Below are 17,581 nucleotides of genomic sequence, written 5' to 3'. Positions count from 1 at the left end.
TACCCGACAACATTGCACAATGCATTAAAGGTATTGATATGTATATTGATCAGAATTCCACCAATCAGGTGACAGCCTTTGTCGGCCATGTACTGAGGTCGATTGATCGTTAGGGGTTTGAAAGACGACATACCTGCGGAATTCCACGGAAAATCAACCCAAAACTATGTAATATTCACCGTATTCTATTACCAATTGAAATTCTTAACTTAAAGGAACCGTTTGCTGACATCTTCGTGGTAAAAATCAAAGGATATTTCCCGTATTTGGTGTCAGTTTTCGTGATTAACCGAGAACGAAAGGTGTGGTTGTTGTATTAAGTGTATTACTCATAGACTCGAAAACAGGTAGCCATGCCTTCGAATCCGGCCTACAGCACTGGTGGCAGGTCTGGGATGACCAAATCCACACACTCTTTAGCCAGTACCGCGCAGACAAATAAGACAATTCAACAGGAATACCAAGAGTATAAGGTCCGCAAGAAAGTAGTCTCCGTAACGCAAGGTTCATCACGCCTGCCGTTCAAACTTGGAATAGGTTTTGTCGTTGGTGGACTGCTACTTCTTGGTGTAGGAATTGGATTACTTGCAGCCTGGTTGGAGGGGCGGCTCATCCTGGACGACAAGCAATCATTTGTTGGACCTCTAATCGCCATTCTCGGTCTCGTCTGCTTAGGTGTGGCTGGGTGGTTCTTTTATGACGCCAGAAGGAAACGCGAAAAAGATAGGAAACAGCTCACGGTACGTATCACTGAATAACAAAATGGCAGCCAACACTGGCCTAGTTAACCAAAACCGGCCGATTTTATTATCTGGGTCGCATTGTCACCAAAATTCTCTTTAGAGTTTTTCTAAAGTTTGTAATAAAAAAATGTGGACTCAATATTAGATTTTGATTCTTAAGTAATACTAGAAGAACATAACAAAAGCCGGAATAAGTTCATTTGATGTTGATAGTTCATGAATCATGGAGCATAAATAAACTATTCCTTTATGGAATAGTACATTCCGATATCCATTGTCGTTAAGTAGTACTTCCCAAACAATAAGCATCAGTGTTTATTTCCTAACCAACTGCCATGGAGGAATAAGCATCAGTGTTCATTTCCTAACCAACTGCCATGGAGGAATAAGCATCAGTGTTCATTTCCTAATCAACTGCCATGGAGGAATAAGCATCAGTGTTTATTTCCTAACCAACTGCCATGGAGGAATAAGCATCAGTGTTCATTTCCTAATCAACTGCCATGGAGGAATAAGCATCAGTGTTTATTTCCTAATCAACTGCCATGGAGGAATAAGCATCAGTGTTTATTTCCCAATCAACTGCAATGGATGAACGTCAATGAGAAAGCAGTGATGTTTATTTTCCAAGCAACTGTTAATTCATGTCGGTTTGCCTCACAATCGGCTGCTGTAGAGGAATAAGCTTTGGTGTTTATCTGTTCATGAGCTGTCAGTGGTGGAGGGATACATGCAATTCATTGTAATGTATTTTAAATATTGTGTGAATGGATACAAACTAATATGTGTTCTTTGTGGGTTTTCTTATACATGTATTTCAATTTCAAGACCGAGAGAGCGGGCTGCACCATATTTCATTGTCTACAATATCGTATTGCTCGTTAGGCTGACCCCAATAGGCCCTCCTTGATTTGTAACGTTGATTGTGACAAAAATGTCATGTAATTTCTAAAGTCTCGCAATGTTTGCAAAAAGGATTTAGTTTGCTATCAACATTTTTGGCCCATACAACTATAAACTATACTCGAACTAATGAAGAACATGTAAAATGGGCAAGAAGACAAAGCCTTAAAGGGACTGTATAGGTGAAACCAAGTAGGTCAGGTTAAGTTGATAGAAGTCGCAAATAGGGGTCTCCCCAACCCCATATCGAAACTATTCACTGTAAAGCTGAAGCCCAAACACAACCCGGTACCCTAACTGTATGTATTAGTCACCTGAAGACAACCAATTTGACCCCCTTACCTCCTGCCTGAGCCCGCACCCCCACCCCTTCAAATTTGGACATCCATTTACTACGTCATAAGTTCGAGTCCAGTCGACATACCGATGAATAATGAGAGGAACAACCTACTTTTGGATATTTTGATAGTTGATTATATTCGTAGTTATGGGGTCTATTTTGTTACCCTCGATATGACTTTGATAATATTTTGAAGAACTCGGTCGATCAAACAAGCTAATGTACGACAAAGCCATAAGTATGAACATTCATCACTATGTTGGGTCATGAGTTCGAGCAGTCAGTATATATACTGATGATTAATAAAAGGAACAACCTACATATTTTGATAATTGATTATATTTGAAGTTGATGGGGGTGGAGATTTTACTGGCCGAGAACTGGGTCGGCCAAACAAGCAAAAGCAAACACTTCAAGAATAAAAAATATGACTTGTAATAACCTGCTTTTACATGATTGGATTAAGTAAATTGCACACATACTCATGAATTCTTAATCTTATGTCGATTTCTCTTCAATGAATTTCTGTCATGTTGACAAGGATCCATAAGAAGATAGTGTGAGAAAGCTTCACCCTGTCCAAACCCACCGAAGATATACATATAGCTAGGAATCCTTAATACTGCTTCTGAACACAGCTGCAACGTTTCACTAACATGATGAAACCGGACCGACCAGGTAGTCTGATCAGGTAGCCACTGTAACTCAGTAGTCAGTCCTTTCCTGTTGACATGTGGTTGAAAGATCAATTGAGATCTAATAACTCTCTATGCAGCACGTTCATATTCGATTGATATTGTCATCGGGAACTGCTTCGGGAACCACGACCCAATGTTATTCAAAACCGGTTTTTGATATTCGCGTATGCATACTCCTTGTTGCATTACAACTGTAATTGCCTCCGGAACCTCATAGCCTTATAGACCCTTTTAATCTTAGCACTAATATTAACTAGAGATGTAACCTTGGTCAAGATGCTGTAATTGCAGTAGCAGGGCACTTTCACTTGCTTTTGGGAGGTTCAGCCCAAAGCATGATATGTCTAATATATATAGGCCATTCTGGACATCTCATCGATATCAATAATGGTCTCTACATTAAATTTGATCTAATGTTTCGTACAATGAGCATAGCGTAGGCCTAGCTTTGGTCACAAAGCAGGCTATGTAGGTTGTTCGCATACTAGTAATTCCTGTTATTGTGTTTTCTTGGTCTACGTTGCCTGTGAACTCCTACACGGCTTGGCACAACAAAGCATATATGTATGTAATACAGTGCATTCACATTCTGGTATCGACTCTGACAATAGACTAATTATCTGGAACCAACCTGAGACATCCGTGTTTCGATATTAGTGTGCATAATGGTACCGCCACCCCATTCCGGGGGGTGAATCTTTTTTCCAAGTCGATACAACCGTTCTATGTCCCTTTTAAAGTGAAATATGGTGACTCCATTACACCAGATCTCTTTCAAACACCAAAATTCATACAAGGTATTGGTCACAATGTCATCCCATTTCACCTTAACCTGAACCTTAACCCTTTTTAGTTGAATGTACATGTTTTCACACTTTAAAAACACTGACCCTATGCTATTATGGATTTGCAGCTGATTTTAAGAGCGACCACTCCATATTTGGCATTAATAATAGAATCTGTCTTATCTGCTTAAATGTCGCATGCCGGATGGGGTCACGTCCTCTCGTGATGGGCTGTATTGTGGCAGGTGAAAATATATAGAAAATGGATCCTGCAAATTAAATACATGTATGTAGGTCAATTATCTGTTCGGTCAATCGGGTTGGTGGTGTTATAGTGACAGAACCGACGTCAAACACCTGCCATTACTCATCATCTAGACCAGGTGTGCAAGGGATGGTAGTCCTAGGGCTGATAGTCCGTGTAACAATAGCCCGCATTGCTAAATGTTTTGGTTAGGGTTAGCGGTACAATAGATCATGCTGCTTAATTGATCAAATACAATGCTACCGGACTATGACTCCAGGGGGACTATATCCGCTGTCACACCGGGCACTATAGACCCTCAAGTTTTGGATCCACTCCGCCGACTCGGACTGCCTTACACCAATGAGGGGAGGATACATGGGTTACGGACTATTTACGGACGGAGTACCTCTGATGGTTCAGATGAATACCCACCATGCAGTCTCACAACAAAATTGTGTCTGTTCTTGTAAAGTGGTTCTCAACATTCATTTTCATTGAATGATTCAAATGAAGGGCCCTTCGGGCTGCCCTCAGACTTCCATTATTTATGACTGAATGATACATAGGTATGCGATTTTCATATGCACATCTTATTGTACGAAATCAATATTGTGCATTAATGTTGACAGAAATAAAGATGTTAATTTAACAACATCATTTACTTCCATGATTTGGGAAGTGTTGTGTTTCTCATATTTCTTTTCAGGAGTAAATGTAAAGCACCAAAAACGTAGTCCTAGTATATTTTATGTTTATGGATCTGATGAACAATACTCTTTCTCGTTACAGTACAGAGCAGAAGGCACAGCCCGAGTTGCTGTTGTAGACAAACGAGTAAAAAGCGCCCAGAGCAAGTAAGTTAACACTGATCCAGAGCTTAGAGCATCTCAGTCTGAAATGATTTAATTTGTTAAAAAATTCTCTGAAGGGAGGGGATTTGTATGTATAACGCCATGACAACCCTAATATTAATATCAGCATACATTTTTGTACATGTCTATTGAAAGTTTTCATCGACACTGAGATGGATGACTGAGAGGAATTTTGCCGATAATTATAAAACGAATGACTTAATTACCATTTCCACCATAGGCAAGAAGCCTATTATCAGAACAAGAATATCTCCCGTAGTTAATGAAAGAAGTCATGTATATTCCTAAAACAACTACATGTACATGTATAACTTCTTGTTCTTTTCAGAGAAAATCTTAAGAGCGGCACTTACTCAAGTCGGGCTATCGGCAGCACGCCCGATCATTCCCTCCGTACGGGCCCCACCGCCTCCGTGCACTCCTCAAGGCATTCCATGGCTAGCAAGCAGTCACTTCCATCCTTGGATGGTCGTGGAGACAGATCTCGGAATCCAAGCACAACGGGGAGCATTAGCAGTGAAACGCGGGGCTATGCGGTCAATTCAAACCCACAGAGATACTGAGAAAGGCCCTCCTCAGGAAATTACTCAAATTATTGGAACTGCTGTCAGCCAATTTTGTAACTTACGACTCCATCATTAGGGAGACATTTTTAAATCACGTGTAAATATTCGCTCAGATTTTATAAGGAAATAGTACATGTAATACCCCTTTTGGGCTAATGATGTTGAAATGGGTGTCGAATGGTCGTTGTAAAGAGAAAATGATGGCGAGCGGTTGATTTGTGAGTGTCATCTGTGATGTGTGCACGACGTCCAGTTGATACATTGAAAGAAGGGAGAGTCTGAAATTTAAAAAGGGCCAGTTAGAGTAATACGAGCGATAATTGCTAGAGAAAAAATTCCATTTGTCTTTACCATTAAGGTGTTTCCCCTTGAAATGGACCGATTATACTTTTCGAATTTTCGGTAGTTTTTCTTGGGTCCATGCCCATTGCCTCTTATAACTTCTTGATGCTTGTAAGATCACGAGGGCCAAATCTTGACCACAAACTTGATGGATAACTTAAGGTTTCCCTGGAGGCGATAAATTGATAACTATGCAATCGAAACGCACGTGTTACACAATTGCGTAAAAACAGAAGTATACAAATTTTGAAAGAGACAACACTTTATATTTTTATACAGCGCATTTTGATAATGCTTTTAGATTAATTTAAGCATATCACAGGCTGTAAATAAAACGCTTTGTAGAAAGCTATTGGTGGCAAACACACCAGCGGTTTGAGAGCTTGTCTCACTTCTGTTCCCATAACACGTGTATTAGGGCCTACTAAGAATGGCAAGAATCATGGTGATCGAAGCAGAAAATCAAAGATTTCTCGTTGTCAATACTGGGAATTCCTGGTAACCTTTATATTGTAGTAAGAACATGATTGTAACGTTGTCATTTCAAAGAATTATCACTGTGAAACAACAGCGTTCACGTAGCTGCGTTTCCTAATCTGTATCATTCCAGTTCTTTACATAACCTACACTGTATCCTTGTTTCAAATTCGGTAGGCTAGTGGGTTCCTCAGGATGTTTATCTTTTGCCAAATTTTACGAAGAACCCTAAAACCAGTTAGTGCCTTAAAACAAATGGATATTTGTAACCAAAGCTATTGTGTATTTGTGCTTTATGGTATCTAAATGTAGTTTTATAATTATAAACGCAGTCATATCAGATCATATCATGATTTAGCATATGTACAGATCGTATCATGAAATGTGTGCGACAGGGTGACCCCATTGGACCAGGTTTCTTCCATAGCGGTTCCCACCAATCTTGACGATCCATCAATACTGATATTCCGTCTAAAGATTATGTATCATATCAGAGCTGTGGCGTTACGCTAGTTAGATGATGAATATCTTCACAGCAGATGCGTTTTTTACCCTGTAGGCCAAAAGTAACTTTATGAACAGTTGTGACATAACAGCTGGCAGCGGCCTTTAGCAAATTTTTTGAGTATGTAGGCTACATGATGTAGCTCGGAAAGGAAGCTGCTGCCTCTTGTGCTGTCGAATGTCTCGGTCTTGTTAATTCTGTGTTTGTAAATAATTTGAACATATATACGAAGAAAATATTGTATAAGCTTGCTGCATCTATATATAGTTGTACGGATGTTTTGCTGCCGTTGGTTACGGGGTGCTGCTTTTGAGTATATAATTTTATATTTAAGTAGAATATTAAGTGAACATTCAATTATTTTATGTGGCAGAAATATTTTGTATAATGGAGAACATTTCTGTTCTTTTTATTTCCACAAGGTCTACACATTCGTCCGCGTGGATTCTTAATTACACTTGGAATCTTTTAATTCGCCCATTCGGAAACACAACAGCCGTCAGTAATTCATAGTTACACACTTAATGATATATCCACACTTATGGTTTAGTGTTAATTGAAAACAGTTGTGGGTCAAGAAATTGCTCTCTTCAGGAGGATGAGACGTCAGCCAATAGCATGACAAGATGTCTCCTTTCTGAAACTTCCTAATATTTTTATTTTTATTTCGCTCTCCATTGACATTCGGTGTGTTAATTGCAATAATACCGTACCTTTAAACACTTGCTCCATGAAATTGTAGCTTCCTTATAGTTCCTTGGGTTAGTGATAATAATGTGAAATTGTCTGTGGTGAATGCATGCTTTGTATTTGTTTGAGAGATGAGGTTGTTCCGTTGTGTTTTCTATTGCGTCAGGGAAACAGCCAAGTGTTGTCCAGTTTTGAATAGGGAAATGATGCATGATGTGCCAATTTGCAATGCGAAAATAAATGTTTTGGTTTTAACCTCGGCATGTAATGTGTCTGTGAATGAAAACAAATGTCAAAACTTACTTTGAGAAGGTAGTCCATGAAGTTTTCGTCCAGACATCAGGCAGTCTTGGGTATACATTATCAGCAGAACTTGGTTACCACCTACCATGATTTTGATAGGAATGGGAGGAAAGCTTTGTACATATCGTCAGAAATTGCCATCCTCCAAAACACCCCGTCCTTCAATCACCATCCCTCGATGATAAACACAATATCATGGTCTCAGGTGACGGCCCATGCCGTTATTACAGTAAGCCGTCCGTTGCACTGTTTTGCTTTTCGGTTAGAATATAATGATGAACACAAAACTAGACATTCCGTCTTACATAATGTTAAAGTGGGTCAAACGCCCCACTGGTCCAAACATATGCCCGAGGAGAGTTGCCATGATTTCGACGTGTTCCTAAATATTGGACGTACATTGTATGGAAGCACCTACCAAAGTGTATAGTATACATTTTCTACCACACTAATTGACAATTAAATTGCCAATGAATTCAATAAAAATCATACCTTTGCAACTGTACAGTATTATGTTATATACCTATGTAATAAACAAATTAGTACGAAAAACGAACTCTGTTTTTGCCTCATTGTTGTCATTGGGTGTATCCAATTCAGGCTTTCCAAATGCAGAATTTTTGTTGAGATTTCCTATCGACTGTGAAACTCGGAAGTTCTTTATTCGTCAGTCATCAGAAATATGGTAAACAGGTTAATGATAAACCTTATACACGGTCTTATGCAATGCATGATTGCAGAAATGAAGAATAAATTCAGCATATCGCAGAAATGTCTGGTACGAGTTATGTACTATCTTGGAAACATGGCTTTATTTTTTAGACTTCCGGCCAATTACGCTTTCGGAGATGGGTAAAAACAGGGTCGTCTCGAAGGAATACTCCATCTCGCTTGCCTTGGAGTTGGACAATGTTGCGATGCCCATCCCCGGCAGCCCAACTCGATTGCACATGGACCTATAAAAACCTGCCTCAAATGGGCATGATCACATCAAACCATTGATATTTTGATAGATGGCGGCACAGAATTATAGACTGATTCTCAATCCAAAAACTAGATGTCCTTATACATGTACTACTTGTACTATAGACTTATAGACAACGATTCTGTCTTGATAATTGATAATGATATGCGAGAAGGGATCGTGATTCTTCGAAGTATACACAGCACGACTACGTTGTCCTTGTTCGTTGGCGTTTATGTGCTAAAATGAGACAAACGGCATGATATTTTGCATACCCTCCAGCTGTTTTCAATGGAAATCACTCCTCAAAGCTACCAACAGCATGCTTATACTTTCTGCATGAGATGGTAAATCTCATTACAATAACAAGCCGTTACATAAAATAAATATGCCGGGATAAAAAATAAAGACGGTGTTGAAATACCCATGTTGAAATATCTCAAAACAAATGGCCGCGAACGCTCGATCCAGCTCCCATGCATGTTCACCCGACGAGTTCAGCCCGCGTTGACCTTGACCTCGTTGTCGGTATCAGAAGGTAGGAAGCGTCTTGAAGGCAAGGCAGACGGCATGCAATAACACGATAAGTAACCGTTGCTTGAAGGAAAGCCATGGAAATTCAATAGACCGTCACAAAAGACATTCAATAGACCTTCATAATTTTTTCATTTGTTTGACCTGTTAAGTGATATATCGTCAATCGTGATTGTGATTGGTGACAAGAGGTCTAACAAATATATCAATTTTGAATAGCGCACCTCATAGAACCGTTATTGACATCGTTGAAAAGGAATATCGAAGTTGCAAGCCATTTATAGTGCAATCTAGACGATTCGTCGTTAGCCGATATATTTCATTGTAGGGTTGGTTTAAGGATTACTCTCTGTTGCGAGTTACCTGGTGGCCACCAGCTATCTTGTCCGAAATGGTGAGTCCAATTGTTGTCTGTTGCTGTAGGGCTATTGCCATAGTTACCGTACGTCTTTTGACGAGTCGTTGGAAGCTTGAGGTACATGCGAACTGTCGGGAGTGGTGTTATTACATGTCTAAGATACATGCACATGTATGGTAAGGTACATGTACACGTACATTAAGGTAACACAAGTAAGGTGAGACATGAATCGGGCAGTGGCAAATACATAATGAATTTGATGTAATTGCTTATGTATCATCATACAGTTGCACTATGACCATGCGTATACCAACCAAAAGTAATCAAAAACACCCTCATCATATCAATATGCATCATTCTAAGAAAATCAATCGTTTCGATTATTGCACGGAGAGGTGTTCCTTTTGGATAGTGCTGTACCATTGGGACTGTTCAATCACCTGCTATTTCTTCCGCGTTCTGATCAATCACCTTTACCGGGGATCGGTATCGACACATGATCGATATGTAGATTGATGAGTTATTGATAGATTATCAATGCGTGAGGAGAACTTTCCTTTCTTTGAATAACTCTGGGTCAAATACCGATATCTACTAACTACATGTACATTGTAACTTGGGTTTCGCCAAAACGTACCAGATAACAACTTCAATAAAGTTCAAAAGGTAAGTGTAAAACCGGTCACAAACCTTCGCATAAAAAAAGCATGGAATGGAATTTGAAGCTTATTGGGCCCATGAGTTTTCATTGAAAATACGATAATGAGCACGCGATGTCACCAAATATTACTGAAGATAGCGAGAAGAAAAGGGAAGTTGAAATCAGTTGAGATTAGTCCCTGATGTCAACTTCCTTCTGACCCCCTAATCGATGTTCTCGAATATTGCAAACTAGTCGATCGTAATCATATACGAGGATACAGGCGACCTCAGGGAATCAGGGCACGGCAATCGATAATAGTGTCTCAGCACCAGCATCCTATACTGTTGCAGCTTAGCTACCACATGGCATGTCACCTTCGATACCTTCAGATCTCCAGGTTGCTGACGAACCAATGTGAGAAGCATTCTTTGAGACTCAAACGGTGAAATAAACCATAAACCATCGGCTATACGCGACCATGGTGATGGATTTCCACGTGAATTTCATCATTTCATTTATATTAACTCTGAATCCATTTTGACGTGTCTGAGCAATGCATTCGGGTTGTGATTGCACTGGCGTGGGTATAGATGATGGGAAGGGTTACTGCAGAGCGGATGCTCTTGAAACAGGTCCCCAACTGAATGTTGTTGTTGGCGTGTGGTGATGATTCTATCGATCCATTTCCATCTCATTACTAATGATGACATGCAATGTTATCCGGGGACATTATGATGTATATTTTGATACACCCACCCAACAAAAGTTAGGGGATCATTTCGCAGTATTTCTTATTTGAGACCGAACTCGCGGAACAGGCATTAGATAATATTTTCTGTTTTTGTTTTTGTAAAGTCTAGCCAGCTGCTGTCCTTGACACAGGAACAATTTTAAAAAAAGGTTATAGGGGTTTGCTTCCATTCCATTTACGTTTTATGATCATTTCATGGCCCTTCTTCTCAAACACCAGGGATAATTGGGATGTTAACTTTGCCATACCATTATAATACCATGAGGTCAGAAAAGGACTCTTGGTCATGTTTATAGAGTATCTTGATTACAAAATCATCACAGACGATTTCGAAACCAGAAGCTACACTGTTTCGAAACTCGAATCTGACATACAATGTATATATGCAGAGGACGAATTGACGTCTTTACAAAGGTTGGAAAGGTTTGCTTGTGTGATAAAGTGATTCAGGATCGTGTTTTTAGCGAAATGAAAGTCGGTCTCATGCGAAAAAGGGAGGAAATCAACGCGATTTGGATCAAGTTGATCGCTTACAAGATACCATGGAGATGCCTCTCGGGTATATATTACATAACCCATTAAGTACGTGTAAATATGATATTATCTATTGAGGCAAACTAAGACAGTGATCAGTCTAACTGAACAGGATGATGCCGGAAGCATGCAGGCCAGCACAAGAGTCGGCCTTTGAATATGTGGAGGGGCCACCCAGAAAAAAAGTAAGTTGGTCTTCCCCAGGGTCTTCCACGTTTTTGTGTTGTGCCCTAGAGCCGTTTATACTCCGTCTATAGGTCTACGTATAGGATATCGCAGGGAATCAGATAAACACTAACTTCCTCACGATCAAGAGTGTACGAACTCCGGCGTGGTGATAGAATTGATGAGGCAGGAAATACCCCAAGGAAAAAAATCTGAATTTTCCGCCCCACCCGTTGGACTTGCTCTCGTCACTCTCGGCGCTCTCTCCATTCCAATTGTACATGTACTTCGGTATAGCTCAGTGGTCTGATGAGGCGCTGGCCCGATTGGTTTCTTTTTGCCCTGGTTCGACGGCCTTGGGGCGTGTGTTCTGGACCCCTCTAGAACACTGTACATCCATGTCAGGGTGGCTGTCAGGATATAATTCACTCAAACAAGCATGCCGGCGTGTAGGTTCACACCGATAAACCTACTGCGTTGACTTTTTGGTTCACGCAGGCAAGCTTGTCGTCGATGGTAGTTCATGCCATGTCATTGTTGAAGGTCGGCTGCAAATCCTTCCTCTTACTGCATTATTTCCCCCCTCTCTCACTTAATACCCCGGCAATAACACAATATATTAATGATGTCAAACCATTCTATCTGATCGATTTAATATGAATAGATGTTTGATGTAAGGCCGGACACTTACACGGTTTCCCTGATTGGCGCTTGATAGATTTCCCATCAGCTCAGCTAACCTAATGATGAAAGAGGAGCTGATTAATAAACCGCGCCCGCTCACTGTACCAATATAACAGTAATTGATTGACGAACACCAGGCTTGTACGACTTACTCTGGTATTCGAGGATAGCATTTTGTAGGAGGCTGTTTATGCGAAACCTTCAAAACAACACTCCTTCGATGCAGCGATTCGTTTCCTCTTACCTTCCCAATTGAGCTACATGTATTGTATCTTCATAATCGGTGGTGTCCAATGTGATACCGTCGTATCACTGCTAACAATACTTTGACAAGAAGAAGGACTAAGGAGATACACTGAGATCAGCTAAGGATGTTAAAACGATACCGGATTAGATGACGAAGTACAAGAATATATCGACGAGACTACATATATATATGTCTTCGTTTGAGCTATCTTCTCAGCATATCAGTTTGAACAAGAACGCATGACAGATTCAGTCATACCAAATATTTGTAAGGCGAGCAAAAAATGAACATCTTCAAAATAGCAAAAATACATGAAACATGCCCTAGCTTTCGGCTCGCTTATGTATTTTTGGTCATAAGTAGATGTAGATGTAGATGTTGACGGGTGATAGCTGCGTGGAGAGGATAAGGCGTGATTGGATATATGACCATAACCCATCTACCTTAGGAGTGCAGGCGGGTGGAGTCACCTCGCTGCAGCTCAAAATCAACTTGGGAGAACGGGAGGAGCGAGGAATATATTTCCTCAAGGCGCCACCATGTGCCGTCACATGTTGCGTGGTAGAATATAATCATTTTCGCTAATTTAGAAATAACATTGTCATAAGCGTTAAAAAAATTTTTTTGTTGAACTTTTAGATGATTCCGGAGTCCACGTTGTCTATATCACCATTGTCCGTGATCAACCAAGCTTTCGACAGCCAATTAACGCTGCAGGATGTCAAAGATGTATCCCTGAGATTGCCTTTAGTAACCATTCTTAGGCTTATATTGCAATTAAACCAAGCGTATGCAGGCTTAAAAAGACAATTTATAAAATCCTGATCTTCATATAGGCAAATATTCTTAGTCCGTGCCATATGGATCTACGTCGCAAATGGGTCAGTTGTCCTTCTTCCCGAAATATTTCTAAACTAATTGCTTTGAAACCGCTTTTTTACCTTTGATTCTTTCCAATGGATACAGAATCGTTTATCTAATCAGCTCGTTTGAAAATCAATCTTATCGGGCCAGTTTTCAGCGATGGCATACAGATTACTGGGAAAGCTTTACAGAAACGTCGTAGGTACCAACTTAGAGATTTTCCAGTATTTTATTCCTAACAAATCAAGGCATTTGGCTAGTATCACCAGACATCATAGCTGACAAGTTCCACTAACCATAACCCAGGCATGATAGCCAACCCCACAGGTCCTGCTTTTTCAGATTAATGGTAATTTCAAGCACGGACATCCCTTCGTAGACAAAAAAAGAACACAGCCAAGCTATAGGCCGATCTACCACCAGTCTAACAAGGATTATTGCCTGCAGTCACTGCATGTTGCTTCTTCATTCTGAGACATTGTTAAGTTATCTTTCTGTTCCGACTATATTTTCAGGCTAAATGGATGAGAGAAGAGCAGGTGGCCGGTAAGTTACTTCTATACTAAAACACGTTCTTTACAAGGTTTTTTTCATAAGGGACTATCGATTAGCCTCGTTTAAACCACGTAGGTTTTGGTGAGACAAGCATAAATCCTTTGGTTAGTATGAAAATATGTCGAAGGAAGATTCCATTACACCTCGCTTGAATATATTGAATTTGAGGTGTCTTAGAATAAAAATTGATAGGCCTACCTCACTGTTGGCTTGGTTCTCTCGCCGAACACCGCTCAGGTGGAGCTGTCTTTCCCAGCCCCGAACCTCGGATGTTGCCCCGGTTATGGCCTATGGCTTTGGGTAAGCCCTCTATTTCATTCCAAAGGTATTTATAATTGAGAGAGTCTGCTGTCAGAGAGCACGAAATCGCAAGTATAGGGGGTCTCTCGTACCTCAGAGTAATCGCAACGGTTTGCCATTGCTTTCCTCGAATGCCTTTACATCGAAGTTTGTGTTTCAGAGTTCCAGGCAGCATTTGAAGCTTTTGCGGGCGAAGGCAGCGATGCGACGATCACGGTGAGAGAACTGCGGGAGATACTCAAATCCCTCAGCTGGGAAGACACGGGAGCGGCCGCTGCTAGCACCAATATATGTTTGGATATGGACGGTAAGGGCTGTTCTGGGGACATCTTTAGTAATTTGAAACTCAGTTTTAGCTCATAATCTCGAGAAGGGGTGGCATATTTTCCCATGAAGCACTTTTAATTTCAACAGTGCATCAATAAATAAAATGCATTTGCATTATGCTTACAGATAACGCGAAAATTGACTTCGATGCATTCCTGGAGCTGGTGGGCAAGCGACTGAAGGACACAGACTGCGAGGACGAAATCCGGGAGGCGTTCAAGGTATTTGACATAGATGGTAACGGGTTGATCTCGGCGGACGAGCTCCGACAGGTCCTGATGAACATCGGGGAGCGGCTGACGGAAGAGGAGGTGGAGGAGATGATCAGCACTGCAGACGTCGACACCAGTGGCAATGTTGATTACGAAGGTACGTGTGATAATGTGATTGAATGTGTTAGAGATCAGAGTTGCTCAGGTTGTAGAGCTAATTGGACGTACATGTGATAATGTGATTGAATGTGCTTGTGATCAGAGTTGCTCAGGTTGTAGAGCTAATTGGACGTACATGTGATAATGTGATTGAATGTACTTGTGATCAGAGTTGCTCAGGTTGTAGAGCTAATTGGACGTACATGTGATAATGTGATTGAATGTACTTGTGATCAGAGATGCTCAGGTTGTAGTCAAGAGCTAATTGGACGTACATGTGATAATGTGATTGAATGTACTTGTGATCAGAGATGCTCAGGTTGTAGAGCTAATTGGACGTACATGTGATAATGTGATTGAATGCGTTTGTGATCAGAGATGCTTAGGTTGTAGAGCTAATTGGACGTACATGTGATAATGTGATTGAATGTTCTTGTGATCAGAGATGCTCAGGTTGTAGAGTTAATTGGACGTACATGTGATAATGTGATTGAATGTGCTTTTGGTCAGAAATGCTCAGGTTGTAGAGCTAATTGGACGTACATGTGATAATGTGATTGAATGTACTTGTGACCAGAGTTGCTCAGGTTGTAGAGCTAATTGGACGTACATGTGATAATGTGATTGAATGTACTTGTGATCAGAGATGCTCAGGTTGTAGAGCTAATAGGACGTACATGTGATAATGTGATTGAATGTGCTTTTGGTCAGAAATGCTCAGGTTGTAGAGCTAATTGGACGTTAATGTGATAATGTGATTGAATGTGCTTTTGGTCAGAAATGCTCAGGTTGTAGAGCTAATTGGACGTAAATGTGATAATGTGATCGAATGTGCTGGTGGTCAGAAATGCTCAGGTTGGAGAGCTAATTGTACGTACATGTGATAATGTGATTGGATGTACAAGTAATCAGAAATGCTCAGGTTGGAGAGCTAATTTTGAGTGAACTCTCGAGGTAGTCTTTAGTCATCATATTCATGGGGAGGGGCGAGACCGATTAACAGCGTCCGGAGTGTAATAGGGACGAGACCGATACATGTACTGCGTCTGAATTGTATGATTGGGCAGCTCATCTGAACTGAACCCTTGTTTCAGGATAGGCACATTTTGTAGCCAAGTCCTCCGTACCGAACAAAATGTAATGCGTGTTTATTCCATTGAAGTGCTAAGGATTTTCCCTCTCTTTCAGAGTTCGTAAAAAATCTGGTTCGCCTTTGATCGGATTGGATGAAGGACCGAATGCAAAGGATATCATTATATACATGTACGTGCTATTGTATACCCCGACGATACTGCCAGTTTAGTGACTATTACCAACAATGTAGGACCTATGCTTTTATATGTTTGTGAACTGTAACAAGTGATTTTACATCTTTACACACAATACTCAGAGGGGCGGAGGGTTTTGGCGAGGGATCCACCGAATGCGATTTTTTCGAATAATTCAGTGTACAGCGCTTGCGACATCGCTGAAGAACAACTTTTTTTGGTTCGGTTTGCTGGATGCAGTGGAGCGTCTAAATAACAAAGCCCAATGAAATAAAATAAAAGCGTAAAATACATAATAAAGGATGCGCTGTGCGATTCAAGCAAATTGGCTTTCGGTGGGAACCTACCCTGGCTGAGTGCGATTGAGACAACGCATGCGACATGTGCGAGTGTTATTCAGAAAATCGCATGCTTTGTGAAATTCAGTGTAAACCCTTACATCAGTGCACTGAAATGTGCTTTCGTGGCGGCTATCACATCAGGGCATTGAGAAAGCTTTTTCGTTAGAGGCAGTTAGATGCGTTTTTGTGTCATAAAAAACTGTTCGAAGACTTCGGAAAAGTGCGATCTCAGTGTGTATCCCAACGGGGTTAGTTCTATGTTCGAAAGCACAAAATATTAGCCCTTTATATATATATGCCATTTTTATACTAATCCTTTGTGTCATGCAGCGTATGAAGTGTTTACTTTCACCCCCTTATCTAAGGTTACCCGCTATTACATCGTATTGCGACATTACAGGCTACAGCTGTCATCTGTCATGAATAGAATAACTGAAGGACAAGCTAACTAAATCAATCAAATAAGTTTATTGACGCTAATAAAAAAGACATCTCGTATCAGCGGAAGATACAATAGAGTGGCGCAAGTTGCTGAGGAACTGCTCTTTTCCTCCTCGTTCCTTTTGCCCACATGCACTTCCCACACTAAAATGGGCACTGCACAAACAACTTCGTCCGCTGTATAGGTTTATGGTTATTGGGAGTTATTGTTGGGACACCTTGTATAATACTTGTTAAATGTTGCATGTATGAATGTTACTTCCTTAAAAGCACATTTCACTACTCGAATATAGTTTCTACTGTAAAATATTGAATAAAAACATCTGCACTTGAAGTGGTGGTTGTTTAGTCAGGGGAATTATTCGGCAATTTTGTGTAGCTGAATCAGCAATTAATGAGGTAATCCATGTCTATCAATTAACAAACAAGCCCTTACGAAAAATATCTCAGATTTACCATGCTCACCATGGTGAATTCGCAGTTCACCATGCATCATAGCGGCAAGTTTAGAAACGGCTCCTGGCCGATTTTCCCCGCCCATCGAAGGAGAGCACCAGCAGTTCACAATACACCGTGCGGCACACAGCCAAGACAGCTTCCAATATATATATACATATATATCAAGTCCGTTCAATTATTGCAATTTTGAAAGCTGAAAGACTGGTGTGTTTTATCACTTGTGAATGTAGTAACACCGATGCCCCTGCCCGGTAGCCCGGGCCTTCAGTCCTGTGGAATCCCGTCCCGGAATCCCGTCTACGGC

The 17,581-nt window shown here is 40.7% G+C and overlaps 2 protein-coding genes across 2 annotated transcripts; both read left to right on the top strand.

Moving 5' to 3' along the window:
• The first annotated feature begins 77 nt into the window (after positions 1–77).
• LOC135484205 (uncharacterized) lies at positions 78–8,027 on the top strand. Its single transcript, XM_064765443.1, has 3 exons — positions 78–740; positions 4,506–4,570; positions 4,917–8,027. The coding sequence occupies exons 1-3, from the start codon at positions 354–356 to the stop codon at positions 5,149–5,151; spliced, it is 687 nt and encodes a 228-aa protein (XP_064621513.1). The 5' UTR covers positions 78–353; the 3' UTR covers positions 5,152–8,027.
• Positions 8,028–8,987: 960 nt separating this feature from the next.
• On the top strand, positions 8,988–17,141 carry LOC135485079 (calmodulin-A-like). The gene is made up of 5 exons (XM_064766810.1): positions 8,988–9,363; positions 13,731–13,761; positions 14,231–14,377; positions 14,524–14,766; positions 15,957–17,141. The coding sequence occupies exons 1-5, from the start codon at positions 9,361–9,363 to the stop codon at positions 15,983–15,985; spliced, it is 453 nt and encodes a 150-aa protein (XP_064622880.1). The 5' UTR covers positions 8,988–9,360; the 3' UTR covers positions 15,986–17,141.
• The last annotated feature ends 440 nt before the right edge of the window (positions 17,142–17,581 follow it).

Source organism: Lineus longissimus, chromosome 3, assembly GCF_910592395.1.
Source record: "Lineus longissimus chromosome 3, tnLinLong1.2, whole genome shotgun sequence".
Lineage (NCBI taxonomy): Eukaryota > Metazoa > Nemertea > Pilidiophora > Heteronemertea > Lineidae > Lineus > Lineus longissimus.
This window is presented reverse-complemented; position numbering and strand designations above follow the sequence as displayed.